Source organism: Melospiza georgiana, chromosome 11 (genome assembly GCF_028018845.1).
Source record: "Melospiza georgiana isolate bMelGeo1 chromosome 11, bMelGeo1.pri, whole genome shotgun sequence".
NCBI lineage: Eukaryota > Metazoa > Chordata > Aves > Passeriformes > Passerellidae > Melospiza > Melospiza georgiana.
The window spans coordinates 17,114,796-17,137,094 of record NC_080440.1 but is presented as its reverse complement, the minus strand read 5'-3'; the positions used below and the strand labels follow the sequence as shown (position 1 = coordinate 17,137,094).

At 65.7% G+C, this 22,299-nt stretch overlaps 4 protein-coding genes across 9 annotated transcripts in view; 1 reads left to right on the top strand and 3 right to left on the bottom strand.

The window, feature by feature from the left end:
* Window positions 1-350: 350 nt before the first annotated feature.
* MST1 (macrophage stimulating 1) lies at window positions 351-4,928 on the top strand. 5 transcript variants are annotated; one of them, XM_058032128.1, is made up of 18 exons: window positions 351-433; window positions 817-958; window positions 1,116-1,228; window positions 1,347-1,461; window positions 1,670-1,806; window positions 1,878-1,998; window positions 2,098-2,216; window positions 2,313-2,475; window positions 2,570-2,700; window positions 2,783-2,885; window positions 2,999-3,135; window positions 3,257-3,292; window positions 3,375-3,486; window positions 3,557-3,634; window positions 3,699-3,845; window positions 3,924-4,030; window positions 4,476-4,615; window positions 4,696-4,928. In XM_058032128.1, exons 1-18 carry the CDS (start codon window positions 382-384, stop codon window positions 4,855-4,857), a joined length of 2,115 nt encoding a protein of 704 aa, XP_057888111.1. In that variant the 5' UTR covers window positions 351-381; the 3' UTR covers window positions 4,858-4,928. The 5 variants fall into 5 exon arrangements, with proteins under 5 accessions (XP_057888111.1, XP_057888109.1, XP_057888110.1 ...); XM_058032126.1 differs by having other exon boundaries at window positions 2,310-2,475; XM_058032127.1 differs by having other exon boundaries at window positions 1,667-1,806.
* A 24-nt stretch (window positions 4,929-4,952) lies between these two features.
* LOC131088245 (acylamino-acid-releasing enzyme-like) lies at window positions 4,953-9,400 on the bottom strand. The gene is made up of 22 exons (XM_058032130.1): window positions 9,370-9,400; window positions 9,151-9,259; window positions 8,949-9,078; window positions 8,768-8,849; window positions 8,600-8,675; window positions 8,328-8,470; window positions 7,988-8,125; window positions 7,824-7,915; window positions 7,692-7,732; window positions 7,505-7,626; window positions 7,235-7,339; window positions 7,113-7,190; window positions 6,980-7,031; window positions 6,821-6,909; window positions 6,468-6,609; window positions 6,256-6,333; window positions 6,103-6,183; window positions 5,938-6,026; window positions 5,657-5,847; window positions 5,481-5,583; window positions 5,286-5,392; window positions 4,953-5,205 (listed from the first exon to the last, which is right to left on the bottom strand). The coding sequence occupies exons 1-22, from the start codon at window positions 9,397-9,399 to the stop codon at window positions 5,067-5,069; spliced, it is 2,217 nt and encodes a 738-aa protein (XP_057888113.1). The 5' UTR covers window position 9,400; the 3' UTR covers window positions 4,953-5,066.
* A 281-nt stretch (window positions 9,401-9,681) lies between these two features.
* On the bottom strand, window positions 9,682-14,216 carry LOC131088244 (acylamino-acid-releasing enzyme-like). Its single transcript, XM_058032129.1, has 22 exons — window positions 14,184-14,216; window positions 13,533-13,662; window positions 13,309-13,435; window positions 13,135-13,228; window positions 12,961-13,036; window positions 12,723-12,886; window positions 12,513-12,650; window positions 12,333-12,424; window positions 12,181-12,221; window positions 11,971-12,092; window positions 11,753-11,813; window positions 11,587-11,684; window positions 11,460-11,511; window positions 11,288-11,376; window positions 11,041-11,179; window positions 10,881-10,964; window positions 10,727-10,807; window positions 10,544-10,632; window positions 10,251-10,441; window positions 10,071-10,173; window positions 9,891-9,997; window positions 9,682-9,822 (listed from the first exon to the last, which is right to left on the bottom strand). The coding sequence occupies exons 1-22, from the start codon at window positions 14,193-14,195 to the stop codon at window positions 9,717-9,719; spliced, it is 2,196 nt and encodes a 731-aa protein (XP_057888112.1). The 5' UTR covers window positions 14,196-14,216; the 3' UTR covers window positions 9,682-9,716.
* A 2,162-nt stretch (window positions 14,217-16,378) lies between these two features.
* The window catches only part of BSN (bassoon presynaptic cytomatrix protein), an 87,644-nt gene continuing 81,723 nt past the window's right edge, over window positions 16,379-22,299 (bottom strand). Inside the window, exons 6-12 of one of the 2 annotated variants that reach the window (XM_058031698.1) lie at window positions 19,661-21,791; window positions 18,621-19,357; window positions 18,178-18,271; window positions 17,906-18,049; window positions 17,668-17,722; window positions 17,484-17,581; window positions 16,379-16,973 (exon numbers count right to left, since the gene is read on the bottom strand). In XM_058031698.1, coding sequence (XP_057887681.1) covers window positions 17,682-17,722; window positions 17,906-18,049; window positions 18,178-18,271; window positions 18,621-19,357; window positions 19,661-21,791 — 3,147 coding nt within the window. In that variant the 3' untranslated portion in view covers window positions 16,379-16,973; window positions 17,484-17,581; window positions 17,668-17,681. The remainder of the gene's footprint in view (window positions 16,974-17,483; window positions 17,582-17,667; window positions 17,723-17,905; window positions 18,050-18,177; window positions 18,272-18,620; window positions 19,358-19,660; window positions 21,792-22,299) is intronic. The other variant, XM_058031699.1, reaches the window with a different exon arrangement.

Genomic DNA, 22,299 nt, shown 5'->3' with positions numbered 1-22,299 from the left:
CCCCTGCCCCGCCTCCAGGGCCCCACCCCGTCCCCAGGCCCCGCCTCACTGGCGCAGGACCCGTCCCCGCTGCTCCGGGCCCGCCCCCTGCGCCCAGGCCCCACCCACGCCCCCGGCGGGTCCGCCGCGGGGTGACCCCGGGCCCGCCAGAACCCGCCCCGCCGCTCCGCCCCGCACGTGCCCGCCCCGGGGTGACCCCGGGCCCGCCTGGCCCCGCCCCGCCGCTCAGGCCCCGCCCCCCGCCCCGCCCTTGGCCCCGCCCCGCCCCACGCGTGCCCGCCGCGGCGTGACCCCGGGCCCGCCTGGCCCCGAGCCTGGCCGCAAATATTTGCTCGGGGCCGGCCCGGAGCTCCAGCGGCCCGGGGACGCGCGACCGCCGCCATGCAGCCCGTGCTGGGGGTCCTGCTCGCCCTGGCCGCGGCTCTGGGCTCAGGTAGGGCCCCAGGCTGGGTCGCCGAGGGGCTGGAGGGCGCGGGGCAGTGCGGGCCCCAAGGCAGGGCCGGCGGCCGGGCCGGGAGCCTGCAGGCCATGCCCTGTCCCACGGCGGACGGCGGTGCCGGAAGCAGCGGGTGATGTAGGGCAGGGACCCTCCTGCTCCAGGGCACATGGCTCAGGACATAGGGCAGGGATCCCCTGCTTCATGTTACATGGATCCCATAGTACGTAGGACAGTTCCCCTCCTCCATGGGACACGGATCCCATGTTCTGTGGGACAGGGATGTCCTGCTCCATGGGGCAGGGATCCGACGCTCCACAGGGCCCCGGTGCTCATGCTGTGCCCCCATGGGCACGCTGAGCTCCTGCCACATTCCCCAGGCCACCGCTCACCCCTCAATGACTTCCAGCGCCTGCGAGCCACCGAGCTGCTGGCAGCGCCTGTGGACTCACCGCCGCCGCTGCCGGAGCAGGGCACTGCGGAGCAGTGTGCCCAGCGCTGTGCCACCAGCCTGGCTTGCCGGTGAGCAGGACACGGTGCCACCCCAGGGCAGGTGGGAGTGCACGGGCCACAACACCGGGTCACTGCACTTGGACACTGGGTGCTCACGTGTGTGACCCAGGTCCTGCTGGCCCTGGCTTCACACGGTGCCATGCCAGACTCCTGCTGTGCCTCCCAGGGCTTTCCACCATGACCAGCAGAGCAAGTTGTGCCAGCTGCTGCCCTGGACCCAGCACTCACCCCGCATCCAGCTGCAGAAGAACATCCGCTATGACCTGTACCAGAAGAAAGGTGGGCTGGTGCCATGGGTGGGCACGGGGACACCTCAGACTTTGCACAGGCCACTGGGCACAGGACTCCTCATTGCCCATGTGCCTGGGGCTCTGAAGAGGTGCCTGGCTCTGCTCAGACTACCTGCGGGACTGCATCGTGGGCGATGGCTCCAGCTACCGCGGCACGCGGGCCATGACGGAGAAGGGGCTGCGCTGCCAGCATTGGCAAGCCACAACACCACATGATCACAGGTGCCCCGTGTCCCTGGCTGCCCCGTGGCACCTACCCTGGGCAGCATGGGGCAATGGGGAATGGGGTGGGAGCAGTGTGGGATAGCACGGGAGCAATGGGGACAGCTTGGGGGCAATGGCACTGACAGGGGTAGAGCATCATCCTTGCTGTGCCCGCTCCAGGGCAAAGGATTCCTGTCAGCCCTCCTACCCACTCTGCTGCCAGCAGGTTTCTGCCATCCCCTCGCAATGGGCTGGAGGAGAATTACTGCCGAAACCCTGACCGGGACAAGCGGGGCCCGTGGTGTTACACTGTTGATCCCAATGTCCGGCACCAGAGCTGCGGCATAAAGAAGTGTGAGGATGGTGAGTTCCACATCCCAGGATCTCCCTGTGCTCTGTGTTTGCCCCACACTGAGCCCTGCAGTTGTTGGCAGCTGTCTGCATGACCTGCAATGGGGAGGATTACCGTGGCACCGTGGACCACACTGAATCAGGGACGGAGTGCCAGCGCTGGGACCTGCAGCACCCACACAAACACCCCTACCACCCCAACAAGTACTGGCCCCCAGTCCCCAGCTGTGCATTGCCCTCGTTGAGTGCCACGTGCTGGGGAGATGGTGCCACCCCAACTGCTGCTCCCTGTCTCTGGCCCAGGTACCCTGACAAGGGGCTAGATGACAACTACTGCCGCAACCCTGACAGCTCCGAGCGGCCCTGGTGCTACACCACCGACCCTGAGCGGGAGCGCGAGTACTGCCGCATCCGCGTCTGCAGTAAGTCCCCACCAGCATCGTGCACTGCTGGGCCTGAGGGTCCTGGTGCCACCCCTGACCCTGCTACTGTGCCCCTCTCTCTGGCCACACAAGCAGAAAAACGCCCACGGCCTGTCAACGTCACCACTGGCTGCTTCAGGGGCAAGGGTGAAGGCTACCGTGGCAGAGTGAATGTCACCGTGTCGGGGATCCCCTGCCAGCGCTGGGACTCCCAGGTGCCCCATAAGCACCACTTCGTGCCTGAGAAGTACCCGTGCAAGTAAGGGGATGGCTGTGCACCCCAGGAGGGTGGTGCTGGGCAGCACCCATGAGTGTGGGATTGAGAGGGGACAGCCATGTGCCCCCTCCTCCAGGGACCTGCAGGAGAACTACTGCCGCAACCCCGATGGATCAGAGGCACCGTGGTGCTTCACCTCCCGCCCCACTGTCCGCATCGCCTTCTGCTTCCACATCCGCCGCTGCCCTGACGAGCAGGATGCCCAAGGTGAGCCACCCCAGGCACCTGTCCCTGGGTGCCCAACCCTGTGCCCCTGTGAGGGGTGCCAGCTCTCCCTGCCTGTCTCCAGAATGCTACCACGGCCACGGCACGCACTACCACGGCCACGTCAGCAAGACCCGCAAGGGAATCACCTGCCAGCCCTGGGCTGTCCAGACACCCCACGTGCCCCAGTGAGTGTGTGAGGGGGGGGTGGTGGGTACACGGATGGGGATGGAGATGGGATTGGGGTGGGGTTGGAGATGAGGATGGGGATGGTGACAGTGATGGTGACTGCTCCTGGCAGGATCTCACCTGCCACCCACCCTGAGGCACACCTGCAGGAGAACTACTGCCGCAACCCTGATGATGACAGCCATGGCCCCTGGTGCTACACCATGGACCCCCGTACCCCCTTTGACTATTGTGCCATCAAGCCCTGTTGTGAGCCCCTACCCACATCCCTGCAGAGCTAGACGGGACCCTGGCCACACACAGGGTAGTCTTGGTCCCCTCAGGGTGGCTGAATCCTGTGTCAGTGCTACCCTCTGTTTTCTCTCCGCAGCTGGCAGCACGGTGCCCTCCATCATGGAGAATACAGGTTGCGCCCCACGGCTCCTGGGTGGGCACGCTGGGGTGGGTGCTGGTGGTACAGCCCCAGCTGATGCCCACCCTGCCCACAGACACAGTGGCATTTGAGCAGTGTGGCCAGCGGGAGGAGAGGCTGCAGCAGAAGGGGCGCATCGTTGGCGGCCAGCCTGGCAACTCGCCCTGGACTGTCAGCATCCGCAACCGGTGAGGGGGTGTGCCACGTGCGCTGCCATGTTCTCAGTGTCCCCCCAGAGCTCACCCCCTGTCCCCGCAGGGAGGGTGTGCACTTCTGCGGGGGATCCCTGGTGAAGGAGCAGTGGGTGATCAGCACACGCCAGTGCTTCTTCTCCTGGTAAGGCTGGGCTGGGGCGTGGGGTGGTGGGACCCCCCTGTGCCCTCATGTCCCTGTCCCACAGCGATGCCGACCTGACGGGCTATGAGGTGCAGCTGGGGACGCTCTTCAAGGACCCTGGCCCTGGGGATCCTGACCAACAGACCATCCCCATCGTGCGGATTGTCTGCGGCCCCTCTGAGTCCCAGCTGGTGATGCTGAAGCTAGCGAGGTGAGTGCCTGTGCCTTGGCCTCTGCCATGCTCCACTGCTGGCCAGGCTGGCACTGTCCCACTGCCCTTTTGCCACAGGCCAGCTGCTCTGACCAGGCGTGTGGCCCTGATCTGCCTGCCCCCCGAGCGCTATGTTGTGCCTGCGGGCACTGTCTGCGAGATCGCTGGCTGGGGGGAAACCAGAGGTACCTGCCACAGGCAGCCCCTGCTGGGGATTCCCTGTTCAATACAGCCCCTGCCAAAGCCATTCCATCCCCTCTGCCCACAGCATCCATGTCTATGGCATGTCCCTGCTCACAGCATCCCTTGCTTGAAGTATCCCCTGCCTGCAGCAAGCCCCACATCCCTCGCATACCCCTGCTCACAGCATCTCCCTTCCATGGTGTTGTCCTGCCCATTCCATCCCCCTGCCTACAGCATCTCTTGCCCCTGCTATCACCCTGTCCATAGCATCCCTCTTCCACATTATCTCCCTTCCACATCCCCCTGCAATGACATTACTGCCATGCCATCCTCCTGTCCATGCACTCCCTGCCCACAGCATCCCCTGCCCGTGCCATTGCCCTGTATCCCTGCACACACGGTGCTCCCTGTCTCCCGTGCCCGCTGCCCCGCGCTCTCTGCCCGCAGGCACAGGGGACAGCAGCGTGCTGAACGTGGCACGGCTGCCAGTGCTGGCCCACGGCGAGTGCGACAGGGCGCTGCGGGGGCGCCTCAAGGAGAGCGAGCTGTGCACTGCCCCCCTGCGTGCCGGCGTGGGCGCCTGCGAGGTGAGCTGGGCTGGGGACACCCAGCCCTGGGTGAGGGAAGGTGCTGGCACCAGGGTGACACCACTCTCTTCGTGCCAGAGGGCGATTATGGCGGACCACTGGCTTGCCTCACCGCTGACTGCTGGGTGCTGGAGGGGGTGATCACCCCCTCCCGTGTGTGTGCCCGCACTGACCTGCCCGCCCTCTTCATCCGTGTTTCCCTCTATGTTGACTGGATCTACAAGGTGATGAAGATGGGCTGAGGTGGCATTCCCAGCCTGGCACAGCTGCCACTGCACAATAAAGGCCCTTGGCCACAGGGGTCGGCACTGCACACGGTGTCACTTTTATTTAACACCAAACCCCAGCCCACATCCCTGTCCCTGGCTGCACTCATTCCATCTGCCTCTGGTGTGCTCCCCAGGGCCAGCAGTCACCCTGGGGCTGGCATAGCCCAGGACCACTGTGGGCACTAGGAGCTGTGCCAGCCTGTCTCATCCCGCCTGGGCTGCCCCAGGTGCTGGAGGAACCAGTGGGCACAGTTCTTGAAGACATCGGCCTCCGTCTCCACACCAGCCAGTGCGTGGCCACCCTCTGGGTACCACAGCAGCCTGTGGGGAGGGGCAGGATGGGAAGATGCCCATCCAGCACCCCAGAGCTCCCTCCCAGCTCCCACCTGCACCCCACTCACCGTGCTGGCACACCCCTGGCCCGCAGCACCCGGTACAGCTCCAGCGCCTGTGTGGGGCTGACGCGCCGGTCCCGGGCACCCACGCACAGCAACACCGGTGTCTGCACCTGCAGCACTGCCCTCAGTGGGTGCCTGACGCCCCACACACCTGGCACCCCGCACCTGGCACCCCCACCCATCCTCACCCTGCCCTACCTGGGCTGCCTGGGCGATGGGTGAGCGCAGTAGCATGGTGGCCACGTCCTCAGCACGTGGCACTCGCTCAAAGGAGTAGGGCAGCCCCAGGGAGGTGTAGCGCCTGCAGCACAGAGACACCAGTGGGTATCACAGGGACGTGGCATGGCACGGCACAGGATGGGGGTGGCACTCACCAGTCAGGGATGTCAGAGGTGCCCAGCAGTGCGGGCAGGTTGGAGACAGGGCTGCGCAGGGCACAGGCTTGGTAACGCTCAGGCTCACAGGTGAGGAGGTGGAGGGCGATGAAGGCTCCGTGGGAGCCAGCCAGCAGGGCCAGGCGGTGTGGGTCCAGGGGCTCTCTGTGCAGCGCCTGCTCCACTGCCAGCTGCACCCGTGGGGCACCCACCATTGGCACCCAAACAGCAGCATCCTCCCAGCACCCTCAGCCCAGCACCCTCAGCCCAGCACCCCTCACCTGGGTGTCTGCCACATCCTGCTCACCCACACGGGAAAGCAGGGAGCTGATGCTGGCCTGGCCGAAGCCCAGGGAGCCACGATAGTTCACTGAGGAGACAGGTCCGTGGGTGCCATGTCTCACTGGGACACAGGGCCACATGTCCCCGAGCCCCACAGCACTCACCCAGGAGCACGGCGAAGCCCAGCTGGCACAGCGCAGCCATGCTCGGACGCCAGCGGGCATCGAAGACAGCATGGGGGCCACCTGGGGCCAGCACGGGCATCACCTGGGCTGCCACCAGCACTGCCAGGGTGTCCCCACTGTCCCCGCACTCACCATGGGGGCACACAACGAGGGGGTGCAGTGGTGTGCCATCTGAGGGGCTCAGCAGCAGGGCCTCAAAAGCCTGGGTATCTGTGCCAGGGAAAGGGTCCCATTCAGCAGCCACCACCCTGGGCACACAGCATCCTGCCCCCCACCACTCCCAAGGGTTCCTGGCACCCAGGCAGCACCAAGGTGCAGCAGGGGCACCCTGTACAGGGGCTCACCCTGTACATCAGGACCTTGCTCGCTGCAGGGTGGCTGGATCGTCAGGGTCTTCCAGGTGACACCAGGAACGGTTGGGGTGTCCTCCACTGGCACCCAGCCAAGGGGCAGCTCCTGGCCTGCTGGTGGCAGCACGGCCACCACCTGGGCACAGGCAATGGATGACACTGGGGCTGTGCCGTGGCAAGGCTGTGCCATGCCAAGGCTGTGACATATTGGATCTGGCTGTGCCACACCACACTGTGCCTCCCTATGCCACACCACACCATGGCACGTGTGCCACACTGCGCTGTGTCTGGCTGCACGTTGCTGTGCCATATCCCACTGTGCCACATGGTGCCAGGGCACTGCTCACCAGGCTGGGGGGGTGGTGGGGGGCTGAGCAGGTGGCCACCAGCAGGTCCCACTGGAGAGTGAGCAGCTCCCAACATCCTTCAGATGACCCTGGGGACAGAACACGTGTTGGTGACCACAGCTGCTCACTAGAGCACCACGGGTGGCCGGTGCCATGTACCTGCTGTGAGGTTGGTGACAGTGCACGCCTCCGTGTCCACGAGCAGCAGGTCCTGTGGAGGTGCAGAGCACGGGCAGTGGTGTCACCATGGGCTGTGTGGTCACGTCCCTGCCCTGCCATGCCCTGCACTCACCGTGCGGCTGCGCTGAGGGGTGCCCAGCACGGCTCGCCGGCTGTCAGCTGCCCAGCACCGTGTAGAGCCCGGCAAAGGCTGCAAGTGGGGCAAGGTCATGGGCACCTGGCAGGGAGTGGCACCAGCCCCCCATCAGAGCCCAGCTCTGCCCACCCTCCGTGCTCACCCTCCGTGGGCTCCTGAACCACGTCGAGCACTGTCACTGTCTGCCTTGTCTGCCAGGTGAGCTGGGGAGAGCTAGTGTTCAGGGATGGACCCATGCCAGGGGAAACTGAGGCAGCAGGGAGGCTTGGGGACACCCCCACGCCAGCCAGGCACTGCGAGAGGCTGTGACACCTGGGCGCTGTGCTGGCAGCGCAAGGTGGCACAGCCGTGCCTGGTGCCCAACTCACCATGCGCAGGCGCAGACACTGCCGGTGGGGCCCCCCCACAGCCCCCTCCAGGTAGAGCAGGCGCTGGCCATCAGGGCTCAGCCGGGGGGAGCAGACAGAACCCTCCTCTGCCGACAGCAGCTCTGTGGGCACCAAGGGGTCAGCATCCCAGGGATGCCCGGGCACCCCCCAGCACCCCAGCACTCACCGCAGCACCCACTGGCAAGGTCCAAGTAGAAAATCCCTGACCTGGGAGGAAAAAGTGGGTCAGGCTGGACCCCCACCGTGCTGACCCTGCATGGACATCCTGGCACGGTGCTGGTTGCTGGCTGGGACCCACCTCCTGTTGGAGCAGGCGTTCAGCCCCAGGCGGAAGGGCTTGTGCCACCAGCCCACGAACACCACACCACGGTCATCCGGGGACCACAGGGCCTGTGTGACAGTCAGGCTCATCCCACAGCCCCAGGCTGGGTCCCCTGGACGTTCCCTGCACCCCATCCTGACCTGGCCAGGGGAGAGGTGCTCCGGGACTCCCTCCAGCACTGACAGGCTGAGGCCCCGCAGGTCCAGGACGCAGAGGACTGGCACGCTGCGTGTGCTCAGAGCCTCCCCCCAGTCCTCGTGGTACACAAACTGCTTGCCCTGTGGCACAGACCCATCAGCCCCACGGCCGGTGCCCCCAGGCATGCAGCTCTGACCATGATGCACTCATGGGACGTACGGCACACTCACGGGGTGCACAGCACGTTCAGGGGGTGCCTGGTGTGCCCAAGGGGCTTGTGCCATGTTCACAGTGCGCATGGCATGCTTGGGGTTGCACTGAACACACTCATGGGGCACCTACCTCCTCATCCTCATCCTCTGCTGCTGGCCAGGCTGCTCCAGGCACATCCCAGGGGCAGGGGGGCTGCGGTTTGGGCCGGCTCTTCTCAGCCACATAGAGGAGCCGTGTCTCCGAGTGCGACCAGGCCAGGCAGGCAAAAGGCCCTGGCATGGCAAAGGAGTGCCAAAGCCCAGCCTGGTACAGGCACAACTGGGCACCAGGCAGCCACCAGGGCTGCTGGCCACACCAATTCAGCCCTGCTGTGGGCGGGAACCACGGGGAAGGGGCCCTACCCTCCGTGTAGACGTCCCCATGCTTCCCCAGCGCCGTGAGATCCACGCTGTGGCTGCATCCCCCGCCGTCCCACACCTGGGGGACGGGCGGCACACGGTGTACACGGTGCCCACCGCCCTGCACCGGCACCCGGCCCGTCCCGTGAGCGGCCGGCACAGCCGCGTTACCTCCAGCAGCTCGCGGCCCTGCGGCGGGCAGCGTTTGAGCGCGGCGCGGCGCTGGCCCGTGGGCGAGTCCTGGCTGAGGAGCCTGAGGGCGGGAGGGACGGCGGCTGCGGCGGGCCGTGCGCTGTGGGCAGCGGCCGCGGCACGGACACAGCGCCCCAGCCCGCACCCGCCCGTGCCCTACTGGTTGTGGATCTCAGCGCTGAGCGCGGTCCGGCTGACGGCGAGGCCCTGGCGGCCGGCTGTGCGCTGCAGGCTGTAGTGGCGGCCGAAGCGCAGGAGCCGCCGGCGGGCCAGGTCGGGGCGGCTGCACTCTGAGGGACGGGACCGTCAGCGCCCGCTCGCACCGGCACAAAGGCGCGGGGGTGGCCGGGCCCGCCACTCACCGGTGTAGAGCTGGAAGGTCTGGCCCCCGGCCGCGGCCCTGAGGGCGGCACGGGTGACGGCAGGGAACCGGCTCAGCTCCCGGTAGCAGGCAGCGGGGCCGTGGGCCGCCTGGATGAGGGAAGGGACGTGCTGGACGGCGGTAAGCTCACCCCCCTGCCCGTGCCCCCCGCCTGAAGCGGGGCTGTGCCCACCCACACGCCCCTGAGCCCCCTGCCCACCTCCACACCCTTCTCGGTCGCTGTGGCCATGGGGCTGTTCTCTGCCGGGCCGGGCCTGCCGCCCGCACTGGGACGGCTGCCAAAGCAGGCGGGAGGAGCCCGGCGGCAGCGCCCGGCCGGTGCCAGCCCTCCAGCCGCTCCCTCCATGGCCAGGCCGGGGTCACCCTCCCCATGGCCCAACACATCCCCATGGCACAACCGCACACCCGGGCAGCTGAAAGGTCCAGTGGCCACCAGCTCCTGGAGCTCTGGGAGTGGAAATGACACCGGTACCAGCACAACCACTAGAGACACTGGGGTGCTGAACTACATCGTTTATTGAGGGTCAGCAGCAGGGGTCAGCAGCCTTAGCACTGCAGGTGCTTGAGCAGCCACAGCGCCATGTTCATAAAGCCATCAGCTTCGGCTTCGACACCAGCCAGCGCATGGTTGTTCCCTGGGTACCAGAGCAGCCTAGAGGTGAAACAGGGATTAGAGCTGTGTCTGCACGCCACAGCTCAAGCCCTCAGCACCCCACTCACCGTGTGGGCACCCCCCGGGCCTTGAGGGCACGGTAATACTCCAGACCCTGCTTGGGGGGCACACGCCGGTCATCCTCCCCCAGCATCAGCAGCACGGGTGCACGGACCTGCAGGAGCAGCACAGCCTCAGCACTGGCACTGCTGTTGGGGACAGGGATGGGGATGGGGACAGTGACATACCTGGTCAGCATAGCGTATGGGTGACTTGTGCAGCATCTCTGTCCACTGGGCTGGGTCTGGCAGAGCTTCAGGTTTGTAGGGCAGCCCTGTCTCTGTCAGGCACCTGCGGGCAAGAGAGTTGGGGGCACATGTGTGGCTGGGATGGCAAGGAGCCTGGGAAGCTGGGGTAGCAGTACTCACCAGTCCGGGATGTCGGTGGTGGCCACCATGGAGGCGATGTTCACCACGGGGTTGCGGACCACGCAGGCACGGTAGGTGTCAGGGAACTGCCCGATGAGGTGGCACGCCAGGAAGCCCCCATGCGAGCCACCGACCAGTGCCACCCGGGTAGCATCCAGCATCTCCTCCTGTAGCACCCGCTCCACGCAGAGCTGCCACCACAGGGAACACCCACTGAGCAGGCAGCCCCACTTTCCCTTCTCAGGGCACCTGCAGGAGCACACAGTGCCCCAGGACCACGTGCCAGGCCATACCTGCACATCGCGTACGTCCTGCGTGCCCACGTTGCCTGGCAGGGAGGCCACGCTGTCCTGGCCAAAGCCCAGTGAGCCACGGTAATTCACTGTGTGGGGAGCAGTGTCAGAGCCCTTCCTCCTTCATGCCCCCACCCTGCCCCTCCATGGGTGCTGTGCCACCAGAGCCCTGGTGTCACTCACCCAGCAGCACAGCAAAGCCCACACGGCACAGCGCCGCCGGGTACAGCATCCACCCGGCCGTGAAGACGGAGTGAGGACCACCTGCAAATGGCAAAAGCAAAAGGGGGGTGACACTGCCTGGCTGGGGGACAGTGGGATGGGGACAAGCTCTTACCATGGGGCATCACGACCAAGGGGGGCTTCTGGCCAGCGGGACCCTCGCTTGGGCGCATCAGGATGGCATCGAAGTCCAGGCCCTCTGTGGAGGCAGGGAGGGGGTGTCAGGGAGCAGTGAGGATGGTGGAGCACAGCCTGCCCCCACCTCGGGCACTCACCGTACTGGGGATTCTCCTGCTCTGGTGTGGGCTGCAGGGTGCGGATGCCCCAGCTGATGCCAGGCACGGGGGGGGCATCCTGCAGGCAGATCCACTGTGTCTGTGCCTCATGGCCAGCAGCGGGCAGGACTGCCACTTTCTGTGCAGGGAGAGGAGTCAGTGCCCGTGCCAAAGGGCTGGTGGGCATGGGGGAGAGGGCTCAGTGCCCATGCCAAGGAGCTGGTGGGCACTGGGGACATGACTTTACCAACATGGGGGGGCAGCTAGGGGTGGAAAACCTGGCCACCAAGAGGTCCCGGTCAATGGTGAGGACAGACCAGCTTCCCTGGGGAGAATCTGGGGAGGAGGGGGTCAGACCTGCAGGTGTGACCCTCTCCCCACCCCTGGCACCAGCATGGCCCCATTGGCCTGTCACTCACCAGCTGTCAGCGAAGTTGTGGTGCCTGTTGCCGTGTCCACCACGAACACATCCTAGGGGCAGGAGAGCAGAGTCCAGTGGAGCCCTGACCCAGCCAGGCCCCCCCGTGTCCCCCAGCACCCCCTCACCTGCTGGCTGCGCTGGGCCGTGTCCAGCAGGATCCTGCGGCTGTCGGCCGCCCAGCACATCCCTGGCAGTGCGCCACAGTAGATTCCCGGGAAGGCACCTGTGATCAGAGTGCTGGTGCTCAGCATCCCCCTGAGTCTCCCCCAGCACCCCCAGAGCTGTACTCACCCCATGCTTGCCGTGGCACAGCCTCCAGCACCGTGCTGGTGTGTTTGGTGTACCAGTCGTACTGCAGGAGACATTGGGTAAGTTTTGGAGGGTCTCAGCCTGCCTGCCCCCACTGCAGCCCAAGGAGGGGACATTGCTGCCCTCCTGCCAGCCCCACCCCAGCATGGGCACCCTGGCACCTCCTTGGTGCCTGCCAGTGTCCCCCTGGTGCTGCTCACCATGCGGAGTTGGCTGCACTGCTGGTGGGGGCCCAGGACATTGTTCTCCAGGTAGACGATGCGGCAGCCATCGGGGCTGAGTCGTGGTGACCACACAGCCCTGGTGTCCTCAGAGAGCAGCTCTGCGTGGGCACGAGGGGATGGTGAGGGGATGGTGAGGGGTGGCAGGGGAGCCAGGGCACCAGCAGGATTGGGGCATACGCTGCTTACCGCATCTCCCCCCTGTCAGGTCCACGTAGAAGAGCGCTGACCTGCCAGCACAGAGGGGTGTCACCGTGGGGTCAGGGGGCCAGGCTGTGGGGTTGGTGCCCTGCAGGGCCCACCAGCAGGGCTGGGCTGTGGGGTGCCCTGCAGGGACTCACCGGCGGTTCGTGCAGTGCCGCAGCCCCAGGCGGAAGGGCTCGTGCCACCAGCCCACGAACACCACGCCGGTGTCCTCAGGGGACCAGAAAGCCTGTGGGGAGAGGGGAGATACTCAACACAAAATGCTGCTGGCTCCTAAAACCTCCCTTCTCTGGTTCCCTGCAGCTCCCCATCCTGACCTGGCCGGGAGAGAGGTGCTCTGGGATGCCCTCCAGCACCGAGATGCTGTTGCCCTCGATGTCCAGGACGCAGAGGACGGGCACACTGCGGGTGCTCAGCGTCTCTCCCCAGTCCTCGTGGTACACGAACTGCTCGCCCTGTGGCACAGTCTGGTCAGCCCCACAGCCACACAGCCAGCCCCCAGCTGACCCAGGGTGGGGAGACCCCACCTTGATGGGTGCATCCTCCTTCTTGGGGTGCCCCGTGTCCTCATCAGAGGTGCCCAGCTCGGGGGCTTTGCTCTGGAAGAAGGACTCAGCCTTGGGACGCTTCTTCTCCGCCACATAGAGCAGGTGGGTCTCCGAGTGAGACCAGGCAAGGCACCCAAACTGGTCTGCGGGGGCAGGTCAGCACTGGCCACCCTGCCCCCCGAAAACCCACATTCCCTGGCATCCCCCAGCCCCTCACCATCATCATAGACGCTGCCATGCTTGTCCAGCGCTGTCAGGTCGATGCTTTTCACCTTCCGGTTCTGATCCCAGACCTGGGGGCAGAGATGCCAGGGCGGTGCCAAGACACGGTGTGGCTCCAGCCCCAAACCCCAGTGAATAAATATCCATTTTCCCTCAGAACCCTCCTTACCTCCAGGAACTGCTTCTCTTTCTCCTTCTCCTTGGCAGGGACCTTGCGCAGGACGGCCTTCAGCATCCCACTGGGGGACTCCTGGCTCAGCAGCCTGAGGGTGAGTGGGTGAGTGCCCAGCAGCCCCCACTTACTGCTTCCCCCAGGACGTGTGAGGGGCAGGATGGGACTTACTCGTCCTTGATCTCAGAGCAGGTGCCAGCGGGCCCCGAGTAGACAATGGAGGCTCCATCGTGGAAGATGAGGTACTGACGGCAGAACTTGATGTTCTCAGCCCTCGCCAGGTCCCGCTGTGACCACTCTGCGGGGAGCAGGGTGAGGCACCAGCTGCATCACTACCAGCCAGGCAAGGACTCCCCGGACCCCTCTTTCCCTCCCAGTCCTCCCCATCCCCGTACCGGTGTAGAGGCTGCAGTACTTGCCCCCGTACTGGGTGGTGAGGTCGGGGCCGAGGCAGGCGGTGCTGAGCCCCGGGTGCTGGCTCAGCTCTCGGTACAGCTCCGACAGCTCCTCCGCACGTGGCTGTACCTGCGGGACACGCCGCGGCTGGAGGGGAGGGGGCCGGACCGGGGAGTAACGGGGCACAGGGGCACTTACTGGGGCTCCAGTATAGACGGGGGGGATTTTGGGGGGTACTGGGGGCAGCGCTTGAAGGGGAGGAGAACATGGGGGAGGAGAACAGCGCAGGACTGGGGCAATAGCGGGGGTGCAGAGCCAGGACACTACTGGGGCACCAGGGACCAGGAGAGCACTGGAGAGCAGATCCTGGGGTACACAGCCGGGACCAGGAGGGCACTGGGACAGTTGCGGGGGTACCCGTGACCACCAGGATCCTGAGTGCAGGTCCTGGGGTGCAAAGGAGCCTAGGAGGGTGCTGCAGCAGTTGGAGTCTGCGGAGGAAGTGGAAGGGTACGGGGGTGGTGCCGAGCCGGAGAGCCGGCGGAGCAGCGGGGGCGCGGGGCGCTGCGGGACGGGATCCCGGGGGACGGACGGGGGGGGCAGCGGGGGGGGGTCCCGGGGCTCTGACGTCACTCCCCCCATTCCCTCACCGGCGGCTCCATTTCCTCGCGGCGGGGGGCGGGGCCAGGCTCGGCACTTCCGGGATGGGGCGGGGCCTCAGGCCTGCGGCACCTCCCATTGGCTGCGGTGCTCGGGGCGCCTCCCGCTTTGAGGCGCCCCCCGGTGGGCGCGGGCGGCGCTGCAGCCGCAGGCAGGGCAGTCCCCGGTACCCGCGACGCGTCCCGGCGGCCGTCCCCTGCCGCCGATCGCCCGCGGGGCCCTCTGAGGCGGCAGCCGGGGGACAGACCGCGGCCCCGCAGCCTCTGGATCGTCCCGGGGTGGTTTGCCCACCGGGTGCTTGCAGAACAGGGGCTCTATGCGCAGGACCGGGTGGATCGGACTCGAGAGGCACAGGGATCCCAGCCCCGCAGCCTGGCTGGGGGGTATCGGGCCATCGGGGGCCCACGGGACTGAGCAGCCTGCTCATGGGGATGGGATTGAGTCATTGGTGCCCGCAGCAGCCCTGCCAACGGGGATTGGGCCTGTGGGAGCCCACTAGAGCCAGCAGCCTGGCCAGGCAGGTGAGATCGGGTCCTTGATGCCCACAGGGACCCCCTATCCCTGCAGCCCAGCTGTGAGTGGTAGAGCTCAACAGTGCTTGGTGACAACCAGATCCATTCCAGCCACTCCCACCACGGCAGGGGTCCCGATTCCCCGTCCCCCACACTCTAGGCAGGCAAGAATCTGGGCCAGTCCGTGGTTTGTGTCAAGTCCTTTTTATTCTGTTCCCACAGAAACACCTGGTGAGGGGGCAGCTTCTGGGAGGGAGTCACGACACAGCGGCGGGGGTGGTACGGCACGGTACGGCACGGTACGGCACGGTACGGGGTCACTACGGGTGGCACAGAGCACAGCAGACACGCACACCGTCACAATGTTCAGAGGGAGCGCACCCGGCAGCGCACTTACCGCTGGAAAGGGCGCCCAGCCGCGCTCGGCCCTCGCTCTTTGCACGCCCCGTCCCCCCGCCCTGTCCAGCAGATCGCCACACCTGGGGCTGGGGGCCCGGCCCGGAGCGCCCCCGCTCCAGGCAGGCACGAAGGCAAGGTGGCGGATGTGCTCGGGCGGCGACACCGGCCCCGGCGAGGGTCTCGGTCCCGCGTGCGGTTGACACACTGTACAAGTATTTACAGCGCGGGGAGCGGCGGGGCCGGCGGCCCGCGGGAGGCGCCCCCGGGCTCTGCGCTTGTCACGGGCCGGGAGAGGCGGCGGCGGAGCGCGGGGCCGGGGCTCTCCTCCCCCCGTGCCACAGCCGCCGGCCTGCCCCCAGCCCTGGGCACCGACCGGCAGAGCTCCCTTTGTGGCCAGGGATCCGCCACAAAGCGTGGGCTTCCCGCGGCAGCCGGGTCCTCGATCACAAGTGCATAAATCTGCTAAGAGCTTTCAGTACAGCGATGGACTGATGGAGAAGAAAAAAAGAAAAGTCCAGGCAAAGAACAGCAAGCACTGAAAGGCGGGTGGAACCGTGCAGAGAAGTAGCAAGCCATGCTCTACGACGGGACAGACGGTCACGGGCGCTAGGGCTGCCCTTTGGCAAAGTGGCCCTCCGTGGGTCGAACATGCCACGAATTCATACGCACGGGTGGTCGGTACTGAATAGTTCTCGGGTCGCTCGGCGGCACGCTTTGCGATGGAACCCTTAGGCGCGACATTGAACTGATTAGCTATTCACAGGTCTTGTTCTGGAGTCGTGTTATTTCGTTGCATAGAACATCAGGCGGGTGAGCGGGCGGCTGCCCCCCGCCACGGGGGTTTCGGCGGGGCGCTGCCAGCGCGGGGAGGCGGCGGGGCGCGGGCGAGCCCCCTCCTCGGGCTGCCTCCCCCCCTGGGAATCCCCTCCTGGCAGGGCGAGTGGGCTTTGGCCGCCGGCCGCCGCGCCGGCCGTCCCCGCAAAATGGCTTGAGAAGGACTTGGATTGCACAGTAAAAGGAAGGATACTGCCGGAGGCAAAGCTCTCCTGATCTTGTTCCACGGGATTTGTGCTCTTTTGTAGCCTCCTGCACTCTATTGCTTCTACAGACGACAGCCCGTGTGCTAACTCATCGCACAAAGCAAAGAGGGAAGAGGATTTGGTATAAACTTTAGAAAAATAAAACCCCGAAACCAAAAGAAAATGAACCCAAAGAAACCGAGGAAAAAAGGACCCCCCCTGACGACGCCCCGTGCCCCCCCCCCACCCCCCGGTGCGGATGAGGTATACACAGAAATCAAAGTGGGATGATTAAGGCTGTTCTTGAAAGAAAAGGGGTGCCCGGCGGCAGGCGCGCTGGCTGCGTGGCGAGGGCGAGCGCGGCCCTTTCAATGCTTCCAATGGCTTCGGGACACGCGCCCAGCCGGCCGCGCCGCCTGTCAGAGTCCTATGGCCTCGTATTTCGGTAGTGAACAGTGTTAGGTCCTAGCTGACGCGCCCCGGGCTCCCCGGCGCGGTGCGGGGGGCGCGGGGACGGCCCCGGCGGGGCGGGTGGGGTCGGGAAGGAGGAGCGGCGCCCACGGCGCCCAGCCCTCGGCTCGCGGGGGGGAAAAACCTATGAAGAGGCCAGAGCTGGGGTTCAGAGGGAGCAACTCTGCGTATAATCTTGAGAAAGGGCCGCAGCCGACCTACGGGGCCTGACCCGACGGTCCGGACCAGGCCCATCCCCTCGGGGCAGCTGCCGGGGCTCGCCGAGTGCCGCGCCGGAGCTGCTCGCCAGGCGTGGGGGGCACCCGCCCCGGGGCGTCCGCCGGGCCCCTGCTCGGCCGTCGTTTGGTCCAGCATCCAGGGATCGCCCTGTTTTCAAAAGCTTGCGGGAGACAGAGAGGGAGAGAGAGAGAAAGAAAGAGAGAGAGAGACAGAGAGAGAGAGGCGTTAGTCCGAGCAGCCTCTCCCCGCGGAAGGGTCCCCGCCGAGCGGCAGCGCTGGCCCGAGCAAAAAGGCCCCAGAGAGCCAAGAGGCACTACCGGCGGAGCAGCTGCCGCCGCCTCCGCCCACCCCCGCGCTGGACGGGCTCCCGGAGCAGAGCCCGGACCACCCAAAGCTTCCCTGGAAACCCAGGGTCTGCACCAGCGCTGCCGAGACTGTGGAACAAGGCCAAGCCTCCACGCCTCGGCCTGGGGCCAGCACCTGGGGATGAAGATGGCGATGAGTGACCCAGCATGAAGGGGATGGGTCCATGCTGTGTCTTTCCCAGCCTGGAGGCTGAGAGTATGGCAAAGCAGGGCTCAGCAGGTGCTCAGGGGACAGTGGTGCTGCTGGAACCTCAGAGGTGGCACAGCAGAGGGGAGTTGTGTGCCGGTGTGCCCTGTACACTCACCGTTATACTCAGAGTCTGGCGCCGCGTGCTGAATTCATTGGCTTCTTCATAGGTTTTTCCACTGCAACGACTCAAATCTCCACTCACTTCCCAAACTCCTGCAGTGGAAGGGAGGAGGAGGGCATCAGGCACGGCCGGGGCAGGGAGAGCCCATGGCACAGTGCCCACTGCTGGCTGCACTCACCTTGTGCCGTTCTCTCACCAGAACGAAGTGAACTTCTTGCCGAAAGCTGACACCGCTGTGGGGAAGGCAGGACAGGTGTCAGGATGGTGTAGTGACCCTGGTCCCCCACCTCCCTGGGCCCCAAACTGTGGGAGCACTGCATCCCACTGGCTGCACCCAGCCATCCCCAAGGTGCCCGACTCTGTCTCGGTGCAGAAGAGCACCATCACCCTGTCCCCATCCCGGGAGCAGCCCTCACCTTCAGTTAGTTTGCCTGCTTGTTCCGCTGCCCCCCCTGGCAGGATTTTGGAGAAGACACTCTCTCCTTCCCCGCCGGGCTGCCCTGTGGCCATGCCCGCGGGACCACGTGGCCCAGCCGCCCTTGGACCGGCCTTGCTGTCTGCTGGGGGACAAACGAAGCCACTGTTAGCAGGGGACAGGCCCGGCTGGCAGAGCTCAGCCGAGCTTTGGGGTGCCAGGCAGCTGGCATGGGATGGGACAGATGGCACAGTGCCACTAGGGCTCACTGACCTGCTGCTCCCAGGGGCTGTGCTGATGGTGCTCTCCCCGGCTGCTGTGGCACTTTTGCTGCAGGTTTGGATGTGTCTGTCGGCTCCACTTTTGTCTGGAAAGGAGAAAACAGCTCTCAGGGCTCACCCTCTCAACAGAGCATCTGCCAGGGGTGGCACAGTCTGGGAGGTGACACTGAAACCCCCAAACACTGCTCCACAACCCCAGAAGATGAGCAAAGCATCCAGGACACAGTGTTGTCCCCTCCTGGGTCCCCTCGAGGGGATGGCAGCTTCCACAGCACCTATGGGTGTCTGTATTGGGTGTGTGAGTGGGATACACTTTACTCCATGGCTCCCATTCCCAACACTTCCCCTGCCAGCCCCTGGCCGCAGCCAGCTGTGCCGATTCCAGGCCGAGCTGTGGGGTCAGGATGCAGCCTGGCCAGCTGAGCCTGTACTTACCGCCGGTGCTGGGTGCCCGCCCGGCTGTGCATGGAGTGTGGCCGGTGCCTTCCCTGCTGCCTGGGCCGGCCCTGGCTGCTGCTGCGGTGGCCGGGACGAGGGGGGTCCCTGTGTCCTGCCCCTGGTCTCAGGCTGTGCCGAGCTTGCTGGCTGGGCAGCCTGGCGTGCTGCCGGCTGCTGCCGCGCTGCTGGCTGCCCTGCCTGCTGCTGCCTGGCCGCCGGCTGCTGTGGGTGCGTGAGGGGCTCCTGCTTCGGCGCTGGCGCGGCCGGCCCGTGCGGCTGGGAAGGTTTCTGTGCCTTGGGGGTCTCAGTGCCGTGGTGGTGAGCAGCGGGGCGGGATGACGGGGCGTAATCAGCGGAGCTGGGGCCGTAAGACGCGCGGGACTCGGGCTGCTGCGCCTTCTTGGGGCCGGCTGAAGGCCCGTGGCCACGGGGCTCATGGCGGCCAGATTCTCGTGGGTGCTGCTTCGACGAGCGGCGTGGGGGCTCGTCGCTGGCGTGCCGGGAGGAGCCAGCGTGGCGATCGTAGTCCCTGTGGTGCCGGTGCTCGCGGTGTTGGGGGTAGTCGTCGTGCTGCCACGGGTCTTCATCGGGGGGCTCGTCATAATCGTGGTAGGTGTGCTTAACTGGGGGTCTCTTCTGTGAGGAAGAGTGGCCACCGTAGTGCCTGACCCTCTCTGCCCGCACCTCCCTGGGCTTATCAAACCAGTCTGTTTCCTCCTGACCCAAATGATAGGCTTCGGAAACCAAAAACAAACCACAGTCAATCTCTCGCTCGAGGCTGCGCGGGCGGAAGCCATGCAATGAAGTGGGAGGGACAAGCAGCGGGCACGCGCGCGGGGGACAGCACGTGCCGGTGGGGACGGGACGCGGCGCAGCAGGGCACCGTGCAGGACCGGCTAACACCGAACACCCAGGGCAGGGGGAGGAAGGCACGTGTCAAGCAAACTGAGGCGGTGAGAGTGTCTCTGCGTACGAGCGGACGGGCATGCCCCGGGGAAGTGCCATGCTCTGGGGTGGTCACCACGGGGAGCTGTTACCTTCGCTGTCCGAGACAACGCAATGGGCATCATCCATGCCGTAGCCCTCCTCGTGCTTGTACGAGTGACTCCTTGGCACGTCTTTGATGTGCTTTTGCACATCAGGCAACGAGTGGCTGGAGCAGAACTGGGAGCAGGGGTCCCCTGCTGACTGGGGGCCCGGCCCTCCTGCAGTGCGTGACCCCCCCATTGACTTCCCCATGGGACTGACAGGACTCTCCTCCTCCGAGTGCTGCGAGCGCATGGGCGCCCGCCCACGGCTCTGGCTCATGCTGAGGGATGAGGGCTTGGAGCTGACTTTCTGGGAGCGCTCCATGCTCTCCCGCTCATAGGACTTGCTCCGGCCGCCCATCTCCCGGCTGGAGGACTTTTCTACCCCATAGCCAGAGGAGCGAGTTCTGCTGCTGGAAGAGTAGACCCGCTCCTCCTCATCCACCAGATCCCGGCTGGAGACACCGTAGTACTTTTGCTGCTCATAGACGTTCTTCTTCAGGCCGTAGGTGATCTCATCCTGCAGCTTCTTGGCCCTGGAGGCCACATTGCTGCTGCCAATTGAGGTGGTTGTTGAGTAGGAGGCCAGGTCTGACTCTACATCTTTGGCTTCTTCAATGGGGGAGAACTTGGAGATCTTCTGCTCCATGCCCTGCTTCCTGTGCTTGCTGCGCTTGGAGGAGATGACAGCAGGGGCCAGGTTCTTGGATGAATGCTTCGGTAGTGGTGTGCCAGAGCTGTGCTTGTCCATCCGTGAGGAGTGCCGGTACTCACTGTCCCCGTAGTAGTAGCTCGAGCTGGTGGAGCTCCCTGACACCCTGCCATTGCTTTCTGTGCCCCGGTAGTAGCTGTTCTTCCCACGATGGTCGGGGCCATGGTGATCATACATGTCCTCCTCAGACTCCTCCTCAGCTTTGGTGTAGCAGCAGGGACGGCTGGAGCCCTCGGTGTCCCCTAGATCACTCTTCTCTCTGCTGTGGCGGCTATCGGCGCTCGTGCCCACTGGCTCTGCTTTCTGCCCGTCCACTGCCGGACTCTCCTTGGTGAGCTCGCTGATGTCCTCGATCATCACATAGTTACGGGGGATGTTCTGCTCCAGATTGGTGTAGAGGGACTCGGAAGAGTAGCTGGCTGAGGGGCCTGGGGCCGTGCTGGTTCTCTCAGCCGGCCGGCTCTCAGGTGCCTTGTACTGCTCATAGCCACTGCTCGCCGGTGCACTGCTGAAGGTGACGTCAGGCACGGCCGAGGAGCTGGTGGCCGCACCGATGACCTCGTAGTTGGTGGGGATCTTCTGTTCCAGGTCAGCCAGGGAAGTCTGCCGCGGCTTCTGGTGCCCGCCAGCTATGTCTGCCGGGCTCTGGTAGAGGGTGGGCTGTGCCGCCGGCACGGTGGCTGCCCCGGCGAAGGCGCTCGGGGCTTGGTAGGGGTTTGGGGGCTGGAAGCCTGGCTGGGCTGGGGTGCCCAGCTCTGGGTATGCGGTGCCGGGGGCCGAGAAGCCACCAGGCGAAGTGAAGGTGGGCAGTGGAGCTGCCGGCAAGCCATCCTGTGAGGTGCTGGCAGTGGGGTACTGGGGGTGCTGGAGGCGTGGTGGTGGGAAGGCGGTGGGGCCCTGCGGGGCAGGGTACGGGTAGGCGCCATAGGAGGCGGCGGCGGCGGCAGCGGCGGCGGCGGCGGTGTAGTCGGGGTACTGCCCGGCAGGGCGCAGGCCGGCGCTGTCGTAGGCGGCGAGGCGCAGGCTGTGCAGCTCGCTGTCTGACAGGTAGTCGCGCCGATCCCCGGGGTAGCGCAGGTAGGGGTGGTCCCGCCCACCAACCCGATCCTTCAGCAGCGACTCCTTGCGCTGGGTGATGCCCAGCTCCAGGTACTTCAGCTTTGCATCGATCTCCTTCTCCTCCTCGTCCAGCTCCGCCTGCTTCTTCCGCAGCTTGGTGGCCTCATGCTCCACCAGCCTCAGGTCGCGGTCCAGCTCCTTCAGTAGGCTGGCCTTAGTGACAGGCGCGGTGGCCTTGGGAGCCAGGCTGCTCAGGTAGAGCTGGGAGGCAGCTGGGCTCGCCAAGGGGACGTGGGGCTCCTCAGGTGGTGGGCTGGGCAGCGTCCGCTTCACCTTGCGTGCCAGCGAGCTTGACTGCAGCCCCCCCACCTGCAAAGCCAAGGGACATCTGGTCAGGGGGGCAGGTGGGTGTCCCCCACACATCCCAGCCCAAGCATTGCAGTGGTCCTCCCGTGCCCTAGGGGCTGGGGTGAGGCATCCCGCTGTGCACGTGTTCCCCCATGCACTGAGAAAGCGGCGTTTATGTAAAAGCGCAATAAATAGGATGGAAGTAACAGGCAGGGCGCTTTCTGTGAGTAATTACCAGGGGTGGCAGCCAGCCAAGCGCCGAGCTGGCCACGTGCATACCCTCTGCTGCAAAAAATGCTTTCTGTCCACGGGCACTTGGCAGAGGGACTCGGGGGATTGCTGGTGGGTGCTGCTGCCCCAGGAATTGCCCTGGGACTTCTTGGCTGTGCACTTGACTGCCCAAGGCAATCCTGGTGTGTGGAGGCAAAAGTGTGAGCAAGACCCACCACAACCCTAAGTGCAGCTGTGCATGGTGGTAGTTCCTCGAGACCGAAGGGGGACCCATCTGGAGCAGGGGACAGCCCTGATG